This window comes from Barbatula barbatula, assembly GCF_947034865.1.
Source record: "Barbatula barbatula genome assembly, chromosome: 23".
Classification (NCBI taxonomy): domain Eukaryota; kingdom Metazoa; phylum Chordata; class Actinopteri; order Cypriniformes; family Nemacheilidae; genus Barbatula; species Barbatula barbatula.
This window is the reverse complement of record NC_136786.1, coordinates 8360531-8384306: the sequence shown is the minus strand read 5'-3', so window position 1 is coordinate 8384306 and position 23776 is coordinate 8360531. Positions and strand designations below refer to the sequence as shown.

The following is a 23776-nucleotide window of genomic DNA, read 5'->3' as shown; positions in this document are numbered from 1 at the left end:
ACAAGGATGACAGGATACTATTTCATGGGGGGTAATATTTGGGCAGAATGAATTTTCAGGATTCTACCCCCTTCAACGGAACAAAAGTGAAATGTTTAATGTTGAAAAAAGCAGTTTGTTATAGATAAGATTAGCAAAGATATTGTAACATTTTTTGTGTTTTTCGATCAATCTGGCATGTTTAAATGAACGGACCCGATTTGAGGTCAGACCCTTTATAACAGAGTGTCTATTTACACTGAGTACTTATAGCCTGCCTTGTCGGCAGAGACTATTTGCAATAACTCTGCCCACTGATATGTGATTGGAATATAGAAAGTGTAAGTAACGTTATATGCCAACTAATTTCTACTTAATCCAAATAAAACACAGCTATTTTCAGTTAGTGTAAAAAGCATATCGCTAATAAATGCTGCTATTTTACGTGTTGAAAACAGAACCTAATGCAATTTAAACTGAATGTTGAGCTGAATGTCACGCTAGCATTACATTGAATTTTCTTCTGTCCCCCTGATGAATTCCATGACCAGTCTGTCATGCACAAACAGCCACTGGAACAGTATTTTTAGGCACACGATGTCTTTATTTTATGTCATCCACTTAAATAGATACAGAACTACCAAAAGGTACAATTCACTTTTATTTGGTATGTTGTCAATAAGTGCAATTTCAGAAAAAAACAAATATTTACAAGTCAAATTTGAATGTTTTTAAGAGAAGATATTAAGCGTTTTAATTCATTTGATACACTGTACTTTCAACAGTGCTACTTTCTTTGAAATGTATGTAATACTTGTTGTGTGCTAATGTCACTTGCTTGTTTATTTGATATAAAAATCTGAAATATTTCCTGATCAATCACTTATATATTACAGTAATAACTGAAATAGTTAATAATAGAGAAATACGGATTCATTCTGTGAACTCTTACACAAAAAATGCTCGGTTATTTTCAACCCAGCATCCGGAAGAACCCAACTGTTGGGTTAAATTAACATAGAAAATGGTTACATGACCCAACAATAACCCAGCACACAGGTTAATTTACGACCCAACGTCTGGGTTCATCTTTTTTTAGAGTCTATATTTTACTAAACATCAACTTTGTCTATATTGGAATTTATGTATAAAGGTAAATCATTTCAGGGGAAATTGGGTGACTAAAGAAAAATGGGCATTTAAAAACTCACCTGTACAAACATGTACAGGTATGATGCCAGAAAAGTAATCCGTAATGATTTTCAGTCACAGTCAGGTTAAATCTAGCACACTATGAGATATTTACATTTATTATTCACACCTTACAACTGTAATACAGTAAAAATAGTTTCTCTGTGCAAAGCGGTTACATTTCAAAGAGAAAATTAAAATGATTAAAACTTACAAATACTATAAAACACACATTTTTAAAATGATCTAAAAATAGATGTTTCAGAGTAAAGAATGAAGGACCGTGAAGGTTCACACCAAGGAAGAAACATTCGGATAACACAAGTGATCTCCTCCCCCTACTGTCATAAAGATTGGTGAGGGTCCTGCAACACTGCCGTTCTTTCCCCAGCCAGAGGAGCTTTATATCCCACTAACAGCATCCTCAACCCTCCAGCTGCCACAGCTGGGACTGGGAATCATCACAGATTGCCATAGCAACATATCCCTTGATGCTGAGGGGGTCCACAACAGCCAAACACTGACCTACTGACACCTGGTAGAGCCAGTTATTTTTCTGTGAAGACAGAAGAAATTGTGCATGGGGGTTATTAGTTATATTTTTCTGATAGTTTTCAATAATTTGGGACTGCATCCACAAAACACTCTAGACGCGGCACGATGCGACACGACAAAAGACAATAAAACGCATTAGAACCGATTATACTAAAATATTATGAGAACCTCTGAATCGATAACCAGCCCTGGTGTTTAACTTCATATCATGAATATAAGAAGCATAACAGGACGATTTCTCACCCCCATTGTCCACTGCTGAGATCCACCTGATCCGTGACACTTCATGAGTCGTGGTGGGTCAGATGAACGGATCTCAGACATGTCCAAACACAGCAGGCCAGCTAAAATCAACTCATGCTCCTCATCATAGGCCCACTCCTTTAAAACACAAAGACTCGCAATGTCATGTTAGGTTGGAAAGTGTGATTCAAGTTCTAAAACTCACGTCTTTGTTAACCATGTATTTTTTATCCTCACAAAGTAAATATCATTATAAAGGTCAGAGTTTTTCTTATTCCAGCACTGTGTTATGAAATGAATGGTCTAGTGATAGTAATTCCATAATTTGTTAGAAATGCAAATCATAGAATGGAAAATCTTTATAACTTTATCATGGCACAGTTCGCTGTTTTTCAAAAGTGGAAAAAGCTTAAAGGAATCTTGGTTTTTGTGAGAATTAGCTTTTTGGACATGGCACCTACAGGTCATACAATTTATAAATCACAAAGACACGGTTTCCACTAAAACCATCAGATTTGCGACTCTGATGGTTTGAATGAGGCTTTAAAGGGTGAGACAAGAGAAATCATAGCATGTATAATTAAAGACAGTATGAGTGTGAAGATTTAGTCCGTAAGCCATCGCTGTACCTGTTCGCGGTCCTGTGGATCACAGTCTCTCACCACAACAGTGCCGCCCTTCTGACTTGGACGCCCCTGTGCCACCAGGCATTTATTAGCCAGCAGATTACGCAGCTGAGAGAAAACACATCATCACAAGACTCTGTTTAAGTTTAGAAAATAAGCTCCTGGAAGTATTGTAAAGCTTTAAGAATTTTTTTTTTGGACTGCCATATATTCCTGTATACAATTACAGTACATGTCAGTTTTAACACTGCGCCCCTTTTATTCCGATTCATTTTTACCCTGAAAAACGTCAAAACTTACATTTGTTAGTACAGTGGACAGAGGCACAATAAAGCAGTTTTACCCATTCAATAAAATGCTCGACAAGACCACATTTATGTAATGTATGAAACAGATAGGGCCATGAAATCACAAAACCCTCTATTGACATGTTGACACAAATCCCATAATAAAACCTAAGAAAGAAACATTTCCTTAGAATTCAAGAATTGAGGTAAACTGCCTTTTCTAAATGAGTCATTATACTTCACAAGTGGTTAAAACATTATACAATACTTTATACGGAGTCCACTTGGGCACGTACGTTTCTCGTGTCTTTGTCTGTTGGCAATGAAGTGCAGTTACAAACATTACACTACGAATTGTTCTACGAGTCTTTTGCACCACCACCTGTCAGAAACATTGCTAATAATTTGTAATTGATCCAATAATTGACATGCTATTGTCACACAATATTATATATTATATTAGTTATGCAATTAAGTAAGAATATAAAAGCATGTGCAAACTGATACGACCCTATAAGTCTAGTCATATGGTGGCGTTGGACATTGTCAATGGCAGAATCCGAAGAGAACGAGTTCTCTGGCCAACGATGATGACTGCATGGCTGAAAGTCATTACGCATAAATTAAACAAAAAGGTATTGAATTTAAACGACATATTTGTAGTGCGTGCGCTCGCATACTTTTCCTGTCGCATGCTAGGCCTATATTTTAAAGACACCTATAGGTGCACAATAATTCATCTGTGACACGCCAATCGAGTCTCACAATTGTATTTACACTGCAATAAACGTAAATATAATATATACTGTATTTAAATACAAAAAATAGCTACAAGATGTTCATCTGTGTTAGATTTATAAATGGATTTTTGCGCAGGTTCTGGCGTACGCATTGTTTGATAAATCTGAAAAGCATTTTACACATTTAGTATGAAATCTACAGAGAGTTTGATACATGAGGCACCTCTGGGCCCTACAGTTATGAAATTTAAAATAAATATATATAAAAATAAATTTAAAAAAGCAAAATATATACAGAAATAGATTTTTCTAAAAATATTCAAATGAATAAATAAAATAGATATTTAAAAAAAAATTATTTGGTTATTTAAACATGTATTTATTTCTACCTTTGGTATTTTGTTCATGAATTTATGTTAATATATACAGTATGTATTTCCACATTTTTACAATTTCACATTTATTTATTTCGACATTTCTGTGTCATATGGTAATGAGGGGGCGTGTCTTGCTTCAGACATAGCAGTCGAGCACAGAGTGAGGCTTAAGGCCATAGAATTATTAAAGAGATCTTTACCACTGGTATTTACAACATGTCCAGTGTTTTTATATTTTTGTAATATACTAGTTTTAATATACTAGATATCAGAGTTATTATAGTTTCGATTTTAGTTTCATGAAAATTTTAAGTTAAAGTTTTAGCAATTGTTTTACATGCTTTTGTCATTTTTTATTATTATATTTTTTTTTACGTCACCATATAGGTAAGTAATTTTTACTTTAGTTTGTGCTTATTGTTATAATTTACTCCATTTCCACTAATTTGTATAATTTACATTACATTTTTCAATTTCATTGAACAGGAACATTTTCAAAGTTTTAATTTAAGTAAAGTAAAACAACCTTGCTAGACATAAACTGTAAGCGCATGGGGATGAGACTGAGTTTTAACTTCTGTCTGTTTTGTTAGGAGAGAGAGTCTATGGCAGAGAGGCAAAACTTACTGTATTAAAGATGTTTGAAAAGTGTTGTTGGAAAAAAAGCATTTCATTTCAGATTATTTGCTGATTACTTTTGGCAGATGCTTTCATCCAAAGCGACTTGCACTGCATTGTACTATACATCTGTTTCAGACTATGACCTTGGTGTTGCTAGCGCTGAGCTCTAACCACTGAGCCACAGAAAAGCTACAGATTAGAGAATGCTACTCTAATGTTTTTAGATACTAATATTTGGTGTACTAGTAAATAGGAGTTAAGTACACCAAAAACATTAAATTACACAATGATGGAAAGTTATTCATTAATTATCGATTACACAGAATTGATCATGAATATTATATTTCATAAACTGTGGCCTCTGGCACCATCTGGAGGGCAAAATTTGATCAGCACTGAACTACATGAGACAAACACAAAGAAAGCAGACATATAAAATAGCGTTGTGATAGTGATGAGAGGCTGTAGACATGAGTAGAGGTCTTACCCGACCCCGCTGCAGGACTTTGGGTCTCTTCAAACCCTTGTTAATGAAGACGGGCTGCTGGGGCTTGTGTGGGGAGGAAACCTGCATCTCAGGATAAATATTGTCCAGATACCATTTGAAAGAGTGACACTGCAACCGCTTCCGAATGGCGATCCGCTCGCTGATGTCTCCGTAGTCACGGTTCCTCAGTTCAGGACGCAACACAAAGTACTGCTCCTAATGTACACGTATATAAGGGACACGGTCAAGAGTCATCTAATATCATCCGGATCTAATATGTCACCCAGCTTGTGCAAATTCAGCTTAAAGTCATAAGCATCAAAGCTGGATTTCAAGCATTAGTTTCTATGTTATTTCAATCATTACTCAGTCAATATTAAAGATGTCAAGATTATATTTTTGCAGAATGTTCTTTACATCATGGATTACGATGATTTTATGTAGAAAACCATAAATCACAAAGAAAGGAGGGCTGGGAAAGTCAACGCGTTATTATCTTGTTAAAACATTAATGAATTAACGCCGACAATCATTTTATCGTGCATTAACGCCGTTGTGTTTTATTTTGAAAGTCAAGTCAAGTTTATTTATAAAGCGCTTTTTTACAATTGTCATTGTTACAAAGAGGCTGTACAAGAAAATATATTGACTATAAGCTAAACATATAAGGTTATACAAGTCAAAACACAGGTCAAATATCACAGGACTAAAAATTCCTATATGCGGTGTTAATTCAATAAAACCATAAAATTCTAGCAGCCCCCCGGCCAGGCAAACAGTGCAAAACAGTATCAAACGGTGGCGAGGAACCCAAAACTAAAAAAAAAAATTTTCCAGACAACGGAAAGTCCGTTGATCACTGGCTCTGAAACGTACAGACAAGCCATGGGTCACAGAAGGGGTGGGAAGTTGAACGGTACTGTCTGGGGAAGGGCGTCACAACGCGTCTCACCAGTGAGAGAGTTGGGGTTTTCCTAAAACCAGGAACACCAGAACTGAAAGGAAAGGTTTTAAATCTCTTCCTCATGAAGTTGATAGAACAAACCACTCCATTCCCTCTCCCCTCCTTCAGCCATGCGCTTATCTATCAGTGCCCTCGCCCCACAAAGACATAATATCAATAGCCTGCAGAATGTCCCCGGCTGAGGTACAAAACAGCAACGATAACGAATTGTCTTGCGTGTATTGTAAGCAGTGAAATAGTTTAAACATGCACGCCGAGTCCGGGCGCCTCTGAAACGGACAAATAAACACAATAATGACATACAGATCTCATATTAGCAATGCTCCATGTAAAAGTATTTACTTTATATTGTTGGGGAATAAAAACGGACGAGTCACAGTATATATGTATAGAAGCATAATAAGTTAAAGAAAAAAGTAGCATGCAATAATAATTATTATTATCATTATAACTTGTTTTTCTATATCAAACTAGACAGAACGTTAAAGTCACACAACACAAAAAAATACACAAAACTCAACAAGCTGAATACTTTCAGGCACAATTCATGTTTGCAACACAGAAAGTGTTATCAATCGACATCCATTATCGAAAAATTGTAAGCATTACTTTCAGAAGACTGCATTCTTCACCAGGTGCCCCTGACTCTACTTCTGATGTTCGACCTCACCTTGTACTCATCCATCCAGACATGGGCCAGGCGCAGGGAATTGTGGGCCATTGTATCTTGGCCGCCCGGTGAGCCGTAGGGCCGGCGCTTGCGGAAGATATGTCCCACCCTGGAGCAGGGAACGATCAGCAGCTGTCCCCCACACATCCAGATCTGAAGACAGGACAAATAAATCACGTAAATCACGTAAATGTTAGAATGACATTTATTTTCTTTTAAGAGTGAGAAAGTTGAAGCTAGTCAAATGAATATCACGCAAACAGGTTGTGTTACACGCTCTAAAAACTGTAGAGTAATTGGATTTAAACAGATCAGATTTTTTGTTTTATGTATATATACTGCGTTGGGCTGTTAGTTTGGAAAACCAGTATAGAGTCACTATCCTACAAACCCGGAAAGAGATTTCCAAGTTCTCTCCTCCCCAGATGTCCATGCCGCGATCATACTGACCGAGTTCATGAAAGTAATTCCTGTCCATGGCGAACAGCCCACCTGCCATCGTGGGAGACCTGCAGAGAAACACAACACACATTATTCTTCATGTGAAACAATTATTAGACCACTGTAGTATTTACAAGCTGACAACTGCTAACAAGCTAGCAACTTGTGATGTTTATCTCATTTGTATAAAAGTGTCTGTTAAATGACTAATGTAAAAATGAAATGTACTGTGCCATTCTCTCTCCAATGCCGCATTTACACAGCAAGCTGCAGTGTTGTTTGGCAACAAGTCTATTTTCTATTGTTCCTAACAAAACAAGTTTTACTCCACGCTGTGTTCTGGATTTTACTCCATGTTTCTTCATTGTTCTTCAATAATGTACATAATGTAAAGCAGGGAAGTCCGCTAATAACAACACAAATACATCTATACGGTACAGGAAAATTTCACTGGAGAAAATAATCTGTGGTACCTGATAACTCCATCAGGACTGTTGAGTTCAGTCATGGGCACCGGGTCCCATTTAAAGTGCAAGCCCCAGTTAAATCCTCCCCGCACGATAGGAGAAGGGCTGTAGACCAGCGTGTCTGCGCTGATGATGTCGATGACGGGACACACCACGCTTTTTCTGTTCTCCTTGATAGGCGAGAGCAGCGGCTGTAGCCAGGCCTCATTCACCTCACAGTGACTGTCCAAAAACACCAACACCTCACCTGAGGTGACAGAGGCAAAGCATTAGAGACGGCTGGGTTCAATAGATGTGCTTTTAAAAGCTGTGCCATTTTGAGTACTATATAAGACAATAATATGACAGCATTTCAATTATTTGCTGAAGAAAGTATACATGCAGGATTGCAGGTCAGCGAGCGAGTTTTAAAAAAATGTCCTATTTGGCTGCACTGTTGCTAAAAACCACTCATCATTGGAAAACCTGACTAAGTACTTTGAGTCTGACACTTAAAGGTCATGGATTGCCCTGTGCTTGGATAGCCATGGCTCAAGTGTTTCAAAGCAGATTTAGTTTAGGTGTACAGGGTTCAGAGTCGGCCCAGGGCATAAGCGAACTGAGCGGGTGCTTAGGGCCCCTGTGGCCCCAAGACTCTAAAAAAAGATGTAATTTCATGTACTTCTGGGCCATTTCCTGACATCTGTATTTTTATATAATATTTCAATGGTTAATGATACAAAATGCGTAATTCAATGAAAAACACAATTTTATGTTAACAGGCTACTGCAGCAGGCTTGAATGAAGTGGATTGAAGAATTTCAACTCAATAATGTCAGAAAAAGGACACACCCCTCTGGTGCAGGAAAAAGAAAAATAAAGAAAACCAAGAAAGAGAAAAAACAGCAAGATAAAGGGAAAAAATGAACATAAACTAAATAGGCTTAGCCTAGTTAGCCTAGGAGGCTATATTGCAAGCTAAAGTTAGCGGGCTAGTTAATTAAGCATTCAAGAAAGTTATACCACCTTGTTACAGATCCATCTGATCATTTAGTTATTTTATTATTTAGTTGAATATTGTCCATTTAAATGATTTTTTATATACAAAGATACTGTTTATCTTAAGTAATATTATTTGTAGTTGATTGTATTGTACTTTGTGCACATTGCAAAACCAAAAGTAATTAAAGTGGTTAACATGTTTACCGTAAATGCTTTGTCTACTGGTTTATTTAGATCATTTTCAGTACACCACATTAAGAATGCCAATTGGTACTGCAACACTTTGAATGTTATAGTGCAAATGAACCACTCCTGTGGGTTTGCTACTGTTACAATTAAAATCCGTAGAAGGGTAAAAACATTGGTATGATGTAAGCAACACAGCTACAACAAATAAAATGGATAATGGGTGTTGTCGATTTATAGTTTGCCAATAATCAAGGATTGACAATAATTTGTCATATTGGTGGCCCAGAGGGGCCCCCGAATATAATATTTCTTAGGGGCCCCTGAAGGCTTGGGCCGGTCTAACAGGGTTTAAGCTATAAATCTAGTTATAGTTACAGATATCCTAACCCAACTCCACAAGTGCACAGGAGTGTGGATATGGATGGGTAAAACTACTGTAATGCCATGTGAGGTAATTGAATACTGTCTTTGATTCAATTATTCCTCATATTAATCTCTAGCTAAAAGTATAAGTAAAGTTAAAGGATTGGCTTACAAATTCACTAAGGATTCACTAAAGGCTTAGTGAATGTGTAAATGTGTTGTGTGCATTTATTAGCCTAGTTGATGAAACACTGGCTGTGTGGTTTCTTCAGAATTGTATTTCGATGGGCGGTTGTACGTACGTAAAGAGTCTGCATAGACAAAATGTAACAAATGGGGGCCAAATTCTGAACTGAAAAAAGCATATTCTTTATTATGAATTATTATAAATAGTGCTTAAAGTGTTGTTGGACACTCCTTTGCCTATAGGGAAAACATTTGCTTGTGTGAACTTTTCCTCAAACGAGTATAAACACAAAAATCTGTTCTCTTAATGTATTTTCTTGAATAGGATAAATGATCTTGCAGTAATGCAGTGTCAGACCTGTAGCGTGAGATGCTCCGATCATTCTCCCACGGATCAGCCCCTCTCTCCTCTCATTACGAACCAGCTTCACTTTCTTCTGCAGGTGCTGTTGAATGTAAAGGTCCAGATCTTCCTTCAGATTATCTGTCAAACACAATCATGTATCATGTTATTGAATTCTCACACAAGTTTTATTTTATTCAACATTATGCACACAGCCTTAACCCTATCAGCATAAACATGAGTCAAATTTTAAACTATTGGTAACATTGGACAGTTTGATACTCTAGAGACTGTAAATCTGCTATAGCAACACTTCAGACCATCCTCTGTCTGTGTGCCAAATCTCATAACTTTCCTCTTATGGCAGCAGAACAATAATCTCTTCACGCTTTCAGTGCTTGTAGAGAAATAAAGTTGCTTGCCCAGTTCACTGTAATCGTCCACTAGTATAATCTCGTGGAGCAGGTAGTTTGGTGTGCGATCCAGCACGCTGTGAACAGTCCTCAGGAGGGCAGAGAAGGCCTCATTGAAGAAACATATCACTATGCTGGCCGTGGGCAAGATCATGGGATAAATCCTGTCTCTGCACCTGTAAAGTACAAATGCAACACAGCATGTTTTACACAAAACCTGACGTACACCTTGAGCTTATAAACGTTACATTTTAACTCAGGACACATTTTAACTTTTTAACAATAAACGTAACATTCTGAAGTCAAACAAGGATTTAACACGGCTAATGATTCCACCGATTAGCACACATACTTGTCGTTCCTGGTGTCGGGCACGTCTCTGTGATCGCCGAGGCGGTTACTGATGAGCACATTGAAAGCGTGTTTGTGATAGCCCATGTCTCGCACTTCTTGGTCCTGCTTGTTAAAAATCATACCTGAAGACAAACATCAGGAGACTCAGGATAAACAGCCACTGTTAGAAGCCCACTTGGTGTTAAAAGTTGATTTGTGATGGAAAATCATAAATTTCACTTTACAACAGTATGGGTAAGGAGCATGATGTTATTGCAACGAAGCGTCTTTTATGGCTAATGTTCTATCTGTATTCAGAATTAAACTGCAGATCTGCAAAACAGAATCTATTTGAAGTGCATATATAATGTCATCTTTAACGTAATAGCAGCATTTACTTGAATGTATCTGGTCCTTTTTACACAATTCACAACTTTGTGTATGAAATGAAACAAATGTTTCAGGCAAAGATGATTTTTCAGAGGCAGTAGTTAAATAAATTTGGAAATCATCAGCATAGATGTGAAAATGTAGACCTTATTTACAAATGATGTCAACTAGTGTCTGTATATAGATCATGAAAAGTAAAGGGCCGAGAACTGATCCCTGTGGAACACCTTGAGTGAGTGAAGTCTGGTTTGGCAGATCTTTAGCCATGCATGGCAATGAAGTATTTTCTTCCATTTAGATATAATTTGAACCAATAAAGAACAGTGCCCCTTGATGCCAAGTTTTGATAAACGAGAAATGAGAATGTGATTACAGACAGTATCAAAGGATTTCAATTAGATACCACAAGTAAAACTGTGTTATGAGTGTGCACGTCTACAGCACGCACGCGCCTTCTCTGTTCTGCGGTTTTAAAAACACTCTAGCTAAATCCAAATGTTCTTCCATGGTTTTTGATGATTTGTTTCAGTTTCTGTCCCTGCTCAGGTTAAAACTTTGGGTGACATCTTCGACAGCACTCTATAATTTCAAGTACATAAATAGTGTAGTTCATTCCCATTAATTTACATTACATTGACATTTGGCAGATGCTTTTATCCAAAGCCACTTACATTGCATTATACTATACATTTGTATCATAGTGTGTGCAATCCCTGGGGTCGAAAACATTGGGTAAAGTTTTAAGAACAAGGCCTGGCCTGTTTAAAAAAACTGTTTAAAATACTTTGAAAGATTTTAGCATTTTTTATCAATGGAAACGAAGAATTATGTGAATCCAGTCAGTTGTTAAAGTTGCCAATGTTAAGTCTAACAGAACTTAAAAGGGAAAAAAACATATATACCAAAAATTAACTGGAAGAGTTTGTTACTGCATTTATTTAAGATGAAATCACTCCCTAACACAGTCATGATAATACTGGTGGGTCATGGTCTGTGTAAACCATTTATACATGAAGTTGTGCATGAGTTACCAGTTACCCAGCTCTGGAGAGAAGTCTGGTTTGGCCGCCCCCGCTCCATGCCCTATTCGAACTTGCCCTCCGTCTATGTGGATCGCCGGGCCTCTGGTAAAACGAGGCTGGAAGCGATGCTGCCTCTGGACGGGCACATTCCTGAAGGACAAGCGGCTTTCCTGGCTGAGGTTGAAGTAAAGGAAGAGAAGAATCGACCAGGTCACGGAGGTGAAGAAGCAACCATAGCAAAAGTAGCGCAAAGTAACGCTGCCCATGGTAATGCTAGCATCCTCAGCCGGCCATTATCAGGCCCCTGAAAGACGAAAAAAGTCTATAATATATTCTGAAATGAAGTTTAGACATCAGACGATATTTTAACCACAAGTGACCCATATTATACCACGAACCTCACAGAATTGAAAAGTGCAAAAATATGTTTGATATTTTCATAGTCATATAAGATCACCTTTGAGAACATTAAAACAATTACACTTCATGACACCAAAAGATTGCATTGTCTGTTATTTGACTAACTAGAGCTACGTCTTAACTATTCCATTAAATCAAAGCAAAACACACAATGCTGATTCTTCATTTTAAGAGACCAACATTTAAATGTTGTGTTCACTTTCTGTAGTTATCGGATCAATCATTAACATGCACTTTAAACTTTGAATAACACACAGCAAAAATATCTAACAGTGAGAAAAATCACCTGAGATGGCACTCATAAAACCAGACAAATGAAATGACACAGAGCATCAAAGTCTGATATCGAGTAGATCATTCTGACCCTAACATATCAGTTAACACAATACATGAATACATGTCTCTCGTTTGAGGAAAACTCTATTGTACGTAGACAACGTGCTTTGCTTTTTATTTGTGTATCATAAGATAGCAGAGAATGCACATGAACCCATTTCAATCACTCATATTGAATGATTAAGAGTCTTAAAACACACTACCGCTATCTTTTAAATGAAGATGTTGCAAGAAATGACATACACCATTGACCTTCAGACGACAAATGACATTAAGTCTTGGCCTTCTGCAAGTAATGTAAACAAGTGCTCACTAAAAAGAGAATGAAACAAACCATTACCATGTCTGCCGGTTTTCACACAGAGCAGCTATAACAGAATAATCTGGGATGACTTTTTTTTGTAACAATGAAAATTGTAAAAAGCGCTATATAAACAAAGCTAAGCTGACATGACTTGAATAGAGATCTATACGAATGTGAATGCCTGTACATAATAATACCCATCAACACCTACACAGGCTATTCCATTTTCAATCAAAGAACTGCATTATTTTACATTACTGGATACAATTCAAAACATGATGTGTCAATTCACTCCGGGAGAAATATTATTACACATATTGCTCTATATGTGCACTTACAACTCTAATAACAGATGTTTGTGCATCTTTGTAGCTTCGTGAATTTGCCTTTCTTTAATGTCATTACAAAGGCAATTAGATAGTTTAAAATGACTTTGGTCGTAAAGAATGACACTTGAGGTTGAGTCAATTTTATTCAATGTCATTTTCATTTTCAGAGAACGATATTTGGAAGAATGCTTATAACCGAACAGATCTCGACTGCCACAGTAGGAAAACTTACTTTATTATTTATTTGGACACGAGAAGACATTTGGAGGAATGTAATACAACAACCAGTTCCGGGGCACTTTTGACAACCATTGTATTGTTTCCTATCAATGGGGGTCGAGTTTGGTTATACGCATTGTTTCCAAATATCTTTCTCCAAATTCATCAGAAGAAATAAATGTATACACATTTGACAACTCAGTGTAGTAAATGATGACAGAATGATTCTTTGGGTGAAGGTTTCATACTTTTGTTAGCTGACTGTTTCTGTTTAAAGAGCATCACCGGATCAGGTGATCACACAACACGGATCAAAACGCAACGAGTTGAATATTTCAACATTGTGAGGGTCATGAGAATCAGATTACGTCTGATCACTTACCAGCATGCATCAGGCTCTATCAGACTCGGTTCTTTAAAGCGGCTGACCCACAACGCGCAAACTATTTCTGTTTATTATCAAACACACAATCATGTTTTGTATAGAGTCTGTTTATTTCAAGTATACAGCCAGTAACAGCTACTGGCTAACTCGCTATCTGCTTACAATAATTCAGTATAATAATCCGTCCGTCATCTATCTGACAGGGTTTCGCGTGCAGATGATGATGTATGATGCAGGGACTCACTCGCTGATGCAGACGTGTTTCAGAGCTCCATCTCTCCGCTGTGCTGTTTGCTGCCTGCTGTGCTGTCACTCGACGGCGGTGATGAAACAGCAACACTGCTGTAGTGGACTGTCTAGCCACATTTCTTCTCTTGTGTTAATGTAGCTTGGCAGACCAGCGGACAGCGCCTTTCCGCCACCTAGTGGAATGGAGTGTGACGTGCAGGCACGCGCTCTCGGAAATTTGATAATTACCGCTTCTTTTATTTTATTATTTCTTTCTCATTGACATCCATTTTATTAAATGTACACAAGTCACATACAATTGTTTATCGTAATATATAAATATATTATTTGTTTTCTTGTTTTATGTTTAAAGGGACTTTAAACAATAATTGCGTTAAATTCTAAAACATAGATTTTTAAATACTGCATGCGTTCTGCAGGACCCCTGGGTGTTGAAATGGTTTCAGGCGCTGACGTAGACGCCCATTGGGGTCCTCTTCAGCGCTTCTTTTTTTTAAATGTATTAGAGATTAATATAAGTAACAAAAGCACAGTAGATAATTCCCACTTCTGATGTCATGACTCCGAGCTGGTTGTGTTCTGGTTGTGTTTTTGGTCAGAAAGAATGGAGGACCGTGGAGCCAATTCAGTGCCGCATATATTTGCAAAATAAAAATTGAGCAAAAACATTTTACAACTGCAAACAAAAATAATGAAATGGCAAGTATTGAGGGGAAAAAATAAGTTTGCTAACAAAATTGAGTAATGAGAGATCAACTAAGGTTTTCCGTAGAAAAACTTTAGCAATTCTGCAACATTTTGCAATCTTTTCCAACTAATTCATTTGCACCACCCCTTTAATTCTGCGGTTCAGACACCTGTTTTCCTTTGCGGGTTATGGCTAGAAGCCAAACGCGGGTCTCTAATGCTGACAGGTACGGTCATATATCATGATACACCACACAACTATATGTACATGAACTATACGCCATCATATCCGGGAAATAAGTCGGGAAATTTGAGTAAAATCACAGGCGTCACTTATCACCACATGAAATACAGATGTGGGAGGTCATTTCTAAATTTACATTTACATTTAGTCATTTAGCAGACGCTTTTATCCAAAGAGACTTTCAGAGAGCCAGGGAGCAATAAAGCAATATGTCATACAGGAGCAATAACACAATAGGTGCTAATACCATGCTATTAGAGCTAGAACAATACCTGTTGAGAGAAAGAGAGAGGGTTAGTATTTTTCTCTTATTTGTCTGTCAAGTATTCACAGAAGAGATGTTGTTTAATTGTTTTTGTTGTGAGAGATGTGGTTAACCAGACTGAGTTTGGAAGAATGTTCCACCAGGAAGTTTTCACTATATTGCTTAAAAATGTCAAATATGTATATTGAACGACGAGTATTATATGTATTTTCCTTTGAGTTAAACCAGATTTTTTCAAAGTGTGGGGTGGGCCCCACTGGTGGGGAATAGACACATGACAAGTGGGACGCGACAAATGGGTGGACATTTTGTCATTTTTGTGTCAATCTCTATTAATTACTTTATTATTGACCATACACTCAAAACAAAACAACGACATTTAAATGTAAGCCTTACTTAAAACAACATCAGATTGCAAATAAATTGCAAAAATGATTTTACGTCAGAGGTTTGTGACGTGAAATTAAAACTGGAGATTCGGCACCGGCAGATAAAACCAAGGCGGACAGTGGGCCTAAAGTTTATTACCATTTTGTTTTTGGCTATTGGGGACAGGTGGGGCTCGGACCCCTACCCTTCCTCCAAAGCGGGGAATGGCAGAAAAAGTTTAAGAAACACTGAGTTAAACTAATTCCCTGACTGAAACTGATGATTTAAATAACTTGTTTCTTCGATGTGATCTTGATAGATCCGGTGGAGAATCATATTTGGTAAACAGCTAAAAATGTTTTAATTACACAAAGATACACACATATATACATGCACGCCAATGCCAAGGATCTGCATTGAGTTCAGAGAATCAGCAAGTTAAAGCAAGTAGTATTTTACTATATAGTCTAGCTAGTGAAGTTATATGACCCATTAACCATGGTTTTACTACAGTAGCCAAAGTTTAAACATGGTATGTGTACTACAACTATGCTAATTCAACAGGTAAATATGTATAGCATTTTATACAGTGAAAGTATTTGGCAGATTGACCTGCACTGTCTGTATCGAATATATGTAGCAGCAGCCAATGCATTTGTGTTATTTGTGAAAACAAATACTTGAGATCTGCCTCTGCCCGCCCCAATCCTTTGACTCCGCCCCCACGTCAAACCAGTGCCACAAAGCCAAACAGACAGAAAAGTGAAGCGCATAATTTGAATAATTTTCTAGTTGAATATGTTTAGTTCAAAATATAACGATAAATAAAACTCAAGACCGCCTGTACATCACAATTAGACATTTTATTTATAAGTAAGTAAAATGAAATAAATAGCCTAACCAAAGACTTCAGCACAATATAGAGGATTCAAAGCACATATTTATTGACAGAATTGAAAACCAAACATCAGGGTCCGGTTTTTTAACCTCTCAAACATGAGGGTCCGTTCATTTAAATACGCCAAATCGATGGAAAATCAGCGTTGGGTAAGTTAAAAAAGTAATTTATTACTAGTTACTGATTACATATTCAATGGTGTCATTTGATTACTGTACAAATGTTAATAATAATAAATGATTGAATTACTTACGACCAATTACTTCCTATATCCTACATCAACCTCGATTAGTTAAGTGATTCAAGAATAGACATGAAACGTCTCTTTTTATCTATTAAAACTACACGAATTAGTATTATTAACTGACCAAAGTATTACTAATGTGAGAATTACACATTAAAGCAAGGATTTTAAAGTAAGACTTGGATGTTTGATGTCAATTCCACTATTGCACACGCATACTATACAAAGTATTTGGTTCATTTACATCAGAAGTAACTGTAATTACATTACAGAAAATGTGCACAATCAACACACTCAAAATCAGAGTGCATTGTGGGTAAAGAAAAGAGTGAGGGAATGAAGTAGTTCACTCAGGGAATCGGACTGTTCAAAGAGGCACACGATTACACCGCGCAGTTTGTTTATGAAAGCAAACTTAAATTGGTATTACAATTAAAGCTTATTAAATAACTTTGAATATAATATAATACGACTATAATACTCATGTCAAGACAGTGTGCTTTAAACTGTGGTCACAAGTGTTTATGAGAATAAATAATGCAATAAGGCAAGGAAGCTTTATACAAATAATGGATTGTGGAAACATAGTTATTATTCATTTTAAAAATAGTTTTATTTCACTCATTCATTTACTGACGCTATTTCACTCCTGTGGAACAAAGTTCGATCCGTCTCATCTGTCTGGTTTAAGTTCAGCACAGTATTTAGTCGTCTTCCTCCGGTTCAACAGTCTTTCATGCATTCCGACTTCTTTACACTGTTAAACGTGCTGGTAGATGTTGATAACTTGACAAAAATCGAGTTGGACGTATGACGTTGTATATCTGTGCTCGATACACTCCCCCGACGTTCATAGCTTTCAGAACGTTTTTTTTCGAACACGAAAGTCCCTTACGTAACAACTTTTTCTAGTCCCTTATTGGACAAATCTCATGGAAAACCACGCCCACGCGTCAACCAACGGGAGAAAGATCTTTGTTCGTGAAGTTCACCTGTCTGTTTGTTCGCTGCACTTCGGTGATGAATGTTATATAAACAGTGGATATAACGCTGGATTTGGAGATCGTTTGAAACTGAAAAGATGCCGGTCATGACCCACAGGTGGTAAGTGAACCTGAGTCACATGTCATACCAAAGATACGAGGTATGCAATAGTACTCTATAGGTACTCAAGATTAACATGAGATTGGCAGAAACTGCGTGTTACATCCGCTTTAAAAGACAAAACTTTTCACGTAGTCTTTAGGAATAGGCCTTTAATAGTACTTTTATCCAAAGCGTCTCGTTTCTATGTCACTTAAAATGAAGCAGTGCTGGACAGACTGACCCTGATTCCATAAACTTCATGACTGAATGTGTTTTTCAACCCAATTGCATGTGTAAGGATTTTCTTAAACTACGTGACAGTCAGGCAGGAGATAGGGACTTGTAATACATTTACGTTTAGTCATTTAGCAGACGCTTTTATGCAAAGCGACTTACAGAGAGATCAGAGAGCAATAAGCGATATGTCATACAGGAGCAATAATACAATAGGTGCTAATACCATGCTATTAGTTTCAACAAAAGCCAGAACAATACCTGTTGAGAGAAAGAGAGAGGTTTTTTCATTTGTCTGTCAAGCATTCACAGAAGAGATGGGTTTTAAGTAGTGTTTTGAATGTTGTGAGAGATGTGGATGACCGAACTGAGTTAGGAGTCAGAAGCTAATTTACGACGCAGTTCATTTCTCCGCAAAAAAAATATTTTCCTAACAAAATAATGATTGAAAATGTTCTGAAAACTCAGCTTATTTAAACATAATGGATTGTGAACATGGTGGCAATATATAGTAAGCAATTTTACATTGATTCTTATAATGTCGCAAACTTGTGTGATAAAGTGAAATGTTTTGTTTAGGCCCATTTAGAATCCTTGCCCTCCAACCCTGCTCCTGGTGAGCTTCTGTCATGAACATCACAACAGCTTAAGCTTTGCACAACACTACATATATGCCATTGCCAATACTTGGCCGCGACTGCAAGTGTGTAGCTCATTTTTATGTTTCTCTATATCGTTTTTACACAATTAGCTTCAATGAACTCATCCCAGACCGCACAAAACTCCTCAGACTCTCATGACAAACATGACACGTTCAGTTTAGTTAAATTGTTTAGCAGATATTATTTTTATGTGTCAGTTGACACTATATATATCATAAGTTCACAAAACATTTTCTATGTTTTCCAAGTTTCAAATATTTTTTGAGGAAAGGGGCAACTAAGCAATTTTTTAATCATCATCTAGCTTTTAAACTGACAGATAAAGGCTGTATTTCTGTTTTTTTTCCACTAGAGGTCAGACTACAAAATACAATCTTTTGTACTTGAAGTACCCCCTGAGAGGTGCTCCCACTGAGGAAGTAGATATTTCAACAATTAATAGCACATTTGCATGTTTACATTTTTTGTCCGTTTTAATCTATTTATCTACGCAATCTATTACATGTTCCCAAAAGTAATGGAAACAACTTATCAAGACATTTGGAAGAACGTCAGTAACAAAATCAATCTCATCCCCCACTGACTTTCTTTGTATTTATCCGTTTGATTTGTTTAGTTACTGACATTCTCCCAAATAGTTTTTTTGTTGCTAAAAACAAAAGTTGGATAAGAAAAGTATGCAGGTTTGGAACAATCTAAGAGTGAGTAAATAATGACGTAATATAACTGAATATCATTATTCACAGCATCTGTTCTTTAAAATCGTCCTGTTGAGGCTTTGTTCCCCATTTCATCAGACTTGCCAGGACCTTCATAACTGGCGCTCAGGGTTAGATTTATTTCAATTTCTGCATACTCCAATGTCTTTCCTGCGTGTGTGAGCGCACTAGAGCAGTATAGCTTCTGATACAGAAAATAAATATACATTGAGAAAATATCATGGGTAAAATACAACAGTAAACCAGACATTAGAAAGGGAATATGATGTAAAATATTTTATTTTGTTTTTGTAAATGCTCCTAAATCTGATTCCACACATTCCAAAACCCACACTTTGTATACTAAAAAAAATAACTATCATTGGATACTACTTTACAGGACAAAAAAAGACAAATACTGTTAAATGTCTGAATATTGTACAAACAGGGAAAATATCCAAGAAACAAATTTCATTACAGCCAGTCATTGAGAAAATATGTACAACTCATTCATCTTAAAGTTGAAAAAATACACCATGCCATGTATATAACAAGCTCAGGACTGTTTAGGTATAGCAAGAATTGCAGTCCAAGTCAGCTGTGCACGTAGAAAAAAAACCTTCATTTCAAACTGGTCTGCAAAGTGCCATTACCAGGTCTTGAATGATTTCATAGCATCGAGTTTGTATAAACACAACATGATTTTCAATTTTCAACAAAACACCAAGAGTCTTCTTTTCAATGTAAACATGAAGGTAGCATGAATCTAAGCATCGAGTTTTGTGAATGTGAAAGGCAGTGAACTTCACCTCTGAAGTTCTGGGTGTGGTGTGAGTGGTGTGAAGCGTCTGTGCTGGCGATGGGACGCCTCCAGACGCTTGATGGGTGGATCTGAATGGAAATTCACAGCGCACTATTCTGATGAACAGTTAAGATCAGTCACAATCATGACTGGTGCTCGTTTCGATTGTGAAAATAGATTAAAAAAGGAAAGAAATTTCTTCAAGTGGTCAGATCATTTTGGACAAGTTTCTACAATCTAAATACAACAAAAATACTCTGAATAATTCTTACGTTTTTACAGATTCTGTACAATTTAATACAACACATAAACTCTTAAAATGATATCTCGACATCCTTCTTAAATACATTTTTTTTGTTTTGTTTTACCGAAAACAAAAGATCGCCCAGATAACGTTAAGGTAACATTTGGTCGAGTATTTACACATTTGCATTTATAGACGGATATTTACACATCATATATAAAGTAACATGTTCTGTCCGATCGGCAGGCTTTCCAAGCAGCTCGACTCCTCTGCTTTTCCACATTTTAAAAAATAGCTTCGATCGATAATAAATACAAAAGCTGTCTCTTATTTTACAGAAATTAAAACAAAGGAAAAAATAAACTGACTCATGGAATCAAGTATTTCAACGGTATCTTTCTGGTTTAGTGCAAGTTAATCATTCCCTTAGCTTTATCCCTAAGGAAGTCTTCTCAGTACATTCCTTGTTCAGTGGTGTCTACATTTCTGTAACTATCTGTATATATTTGTAAATAGATTTCTTTAGCCAGAGGACCAGCCTCTTAATGTCTAAATAAGGCTGTGCCCAGCACTTTCAAGCCCAAGCCGACCTTTAAAAACCTCTCGCTCGCCGCCGTCTGCCCGAGTTCTTCATCTCGTCTCTCACGCAGAACAAAATACATTTACATTGTCTTTGCAATTCAGAGTAACCAGTGTGCAGCCTGTTTTTCGTATGCTTAACTGACTCGCTTGCCATTGATTCGAAGCCTTACAGTTCTGCGGTCGAAAAACTTTTTTATCTGTCGTTTCATTTGAAAAGTTGACATTAATCATATAACTAAAACAAGGAATGCATATAGGTTGAACTGTCCGTCGTTTCTCTTCAGTTCATCCACTTCCGGCAGTTTACTGCACCACAGTGACACGGGATTTTATGCTGATCGTCCTCAAGGTTAAATTTGTAGTCGTAACACAACTACAAAAGAAGGAAACATGCGTTGAGAGGTTAAGCAGAGCTCATGTCATTAAATGGAAATGGGAGGTTAGTTTTACCTCTTCGCCTCGCTGGATTCGCCGGTTGGAACTGATGATGATTTTGTGACCTCTTTCAAGTGTTACGACCTCAGCGATGCAGTTGGGTGCGCAGGAGTGGTTTATGTACCTGATGGATTTAAAATGAAAAAGAGAAATGAAAACCAAACTGGACCTGAAACAAACTAAATGCAAGTATGTCACCACGAACACTATTTTGTATTTTGTGTGTTGTTGCATTTCACAGACAATTCGTTTTACAACAGGGATGTAATGATTACAAATAACAATATATTTTATGTCAAATAACAAAACGAAACTGCAATTCTAAATCAAATCAGAAACGAATAAAACAAAAGTCGCTCTAATATAAAAAAACGTCTGCGCTTTCTAGGATTTTTACATGTAAGAAAGTTTATCAAGTTAACACAGCGCCCCCTGCTGGTCAAAACGCGATTCGTGCAACATTTCAACAGACACATATTATAACAGATTTTTAACCGGCTTACAGTGAACCGTTACATCCCTATAATACAACGCAAGCATGTTACATTCTCATTGCCATCAGGGGTGTTATAGTGGGCATTAATGCAAATCGTAAGCAACTGCAGCAGGAAGTCAGTAAATGGTACATACATCTGAAGTGTTACCCCCACAGTGGCTGCACTCCTGCCATGTGTTGGGCAAGCATGTGTTTGCATTCACATGTAAATTAAATGTGTGGTTCTTAAAGTATTTGACATTGAGAAAGTTGCTTTTCCTCACCTTGCAGGTCCTCCTGATATAGTTGCATCAATGACATGCTCACCATCAATGCGAAACATGTAGACTCCACGATTCTGAGAAAACATTTGTTTTAAGCACACGGACAGAGCACACGTATGTTCAGCATGACAAATAATCATGATTGAAATGCGTACCTGCGCCTCGTACATCTTCTCCTTCCTATTTGCAACCTCATTGCGGATGATGGTGCCAATATATTCAATCACGATGGTGTATTTTTCGATGTCTCTGGCTGCGTACAACCCTAATCCCTGCGTTCAAAAAATGACAATCCAATCAAAAAGGTGACAATCCAGTTAATTTGTCACACTGAAAAAAATGGAAAGTTGAGTTGAGGGCATTACGGGATACAGTCGTGCTGTGTGTACAGTAAACACGCTAAGATCCGTTAATGAGAGATCATTCTGAGTAAGACTCTTGATCTGCGCACCTGTATGCGTGAGCGGGCCAGGTAGACGTTGGACTTCCACTCTGCCTTCATACGACGGTACTGAGCGGACTTGGAGTGGACAAACTGTTTGCTGAATGGAGGGGCGACAGTCATCTCAGATGGATTTCCAGGACTCTGCAAAGCTTTAGAAGAGCTGCAGCTGGTCAATGTATGAGGCCTGCAGGAGAAACACACAAATCTGCTTCATTTAAGACCGAACGGGCTTGAGAATGAAGAGTAGCGTCAGTTAGTGACTTCACCGCAGTGAACTCAATCTTCAACAATCACTGAATGACATTAGACTTCCTACATACCTCCAAAACCTTTTTTTAATGAATTCACATTAGCACGAAGACATTTTTCTTGCAAACTATAACTTCGACGAATGCCGTCATTTCTGAGATTCCCCGTTGTCATTTCAAGTGAATGGGGACTGATGGTTTCAGTTTAAGGTATGTGTGACTTTAACACATTTGGCAGATGTTTTATCCAAAGATAATGCCATGTAAAAGCATGACAACGCTAAAAATGTGCCATTCCTACTCGCAGAGGATTTATGAAACGTGAAATGCAAAGTCAAAGAGAAAGGCAAGAAACCAAACACAAATATTGGACAGAACAAAAAGTTCTATAATACAGAATAGCTTAACACAAACCTCTTGACGTGTGTGCATGCTTTAGGTTCAGAGCGGGCACATCCAGAAGGGTTTACAGCCAAAGGCAGCTGCATCAGCGGATTGCAGCCATACCGGAAAGTGTAACGCTCACACGCCTCCACACCAGGAAGCTTAAAAAAAAAAAGTGAAAGTTATACTATATCACATAACCTATTATATAATGCCTGTATATACACTATAAATATGTCTTTATACAGTATGTGTATGTATTTGTTTTTCTTCACTCTTTCTATTTCATTTCACTTTAAAGGTTATACTGTATCTTTATTTATTCCTCGTGTTTGTTTTCTTCTTGTACAGCTGCTTTGATGCAATGCAATACATTGGAC

General features: G+C 37.2%; 2 protein-coding genes across 18 annotated transcripts in view; both read right to left on the bottom strand.

The window, feature by feature from the left end:
• Positions 1 to 566: 566 nt before the first annotated feature.
• On the bottom strand, positions 567 to 14319 carry galnt11 (UDP-N-acetyl-alpha-D-galactosamine:polypeptide N-acetylgalactosaminyltransferase 11 (GalNAc-T11)). 2 transcript variants are annotated; one of them, XM_079488255.1, is made up of 12 exons: positions 14106 to 14319; positions 11885 to 12172; positions 10476 to 10599; positions 10133 to 10299; positions 9726 to 9851; positions 7655 to 7895; positions 7132 to 7249; positions 6741 to 6893; positions 5107 to 5322; positions 2598 to 2702; positions 1969 to 2106; positions 567 to 1726 (listed from the first exon to the last, which is right to left on the bottom strand). In XM_079488255.1, the coding sequence occupies exons 2-12, from the start codon at positions 12132 to 12134 to the stop codon at positions 1595 to 1597; spliced, it is 1770 nt and encodes a 589-aa protein (XP_079344381.1). In that variant the 5' UTR covers positions 12135 to 12172; positions 14106 to 14319; the 3' UTR covers positions 567 to 1594. The 2 variants fall into 2 exon arrangements, with proteins under 2 accessions (XP_079344381.1, XP_079344382.1); XM_079488256.1 differs by having other exon boundaries at positions 11878 to 12172; positions 14106 to 14219.
• Positions 14320 to 19770: 5451 nt separating this feature from the next.
• The window catches only part of kmt2ca (lysine (K)-specific methyltransferase 2Ca), a 107305-nt gene continuing 103299 nt past the window's right edge, over positions 19771 to 23776 (bottom strand). For all 16 annotated transcript variants that reach the window (XM_079487858.1, XM_079487859.1, XM_079487869.1 and 13 more), the window contains 6 exons: positions 23427 to 23557; positions 22771 to 22948; positions 22475 to 22591; positions 22320 to 22393; positions 21576 to 21684; positions 19771 to 21498 (listed from right to left, as the gene is read on the bottom strand). In XM_079487858.1, coding sequence (XP_079343984.1) covers positions 21406 to 21498; positions 21576 to 21684; positions 22320 to 22393; positions 22475 to 22591; positions 22771 to 22948; positions 23427 to 23557 — 702 coding nt within the window. In that variant the 3' untranslated portion in view covers positions 19771 to 21405. The remainder of the gene's footprint in view (positions 21499 to 21575; positions 21685 to 22319; positions 22394 to 22474; positions 22592 to 22770; positions 22949 to 23426; positions 23558 to 23776) is intronic.

Excerpts from the sequence above, each read along its gene's own strand:
- galnt11 (XM_079488255.1), bottom strand. The coding sequence starts at position 12,134 with ATGGGCAGCGTTACTTTGCGCTACTTTTGCTATGGTTGCTTCTTCACC. Across the intron at positions 2,703-5,106 it reads AAGTCCTGCAGCGGGGTCGG|CTGCGTAATCTGCTGGCTAA; the intron begins GTAAGACCTCTA and ends GTTTTCTCTCAG. Across the intron at positions 1,727-1,968 it reads CTCAGCAGTGGACAATGGGG|AAAAATAACTGGCTCTACCA; the intron begins GTGAGAAATCGT and ends CTGTCTTCACAG.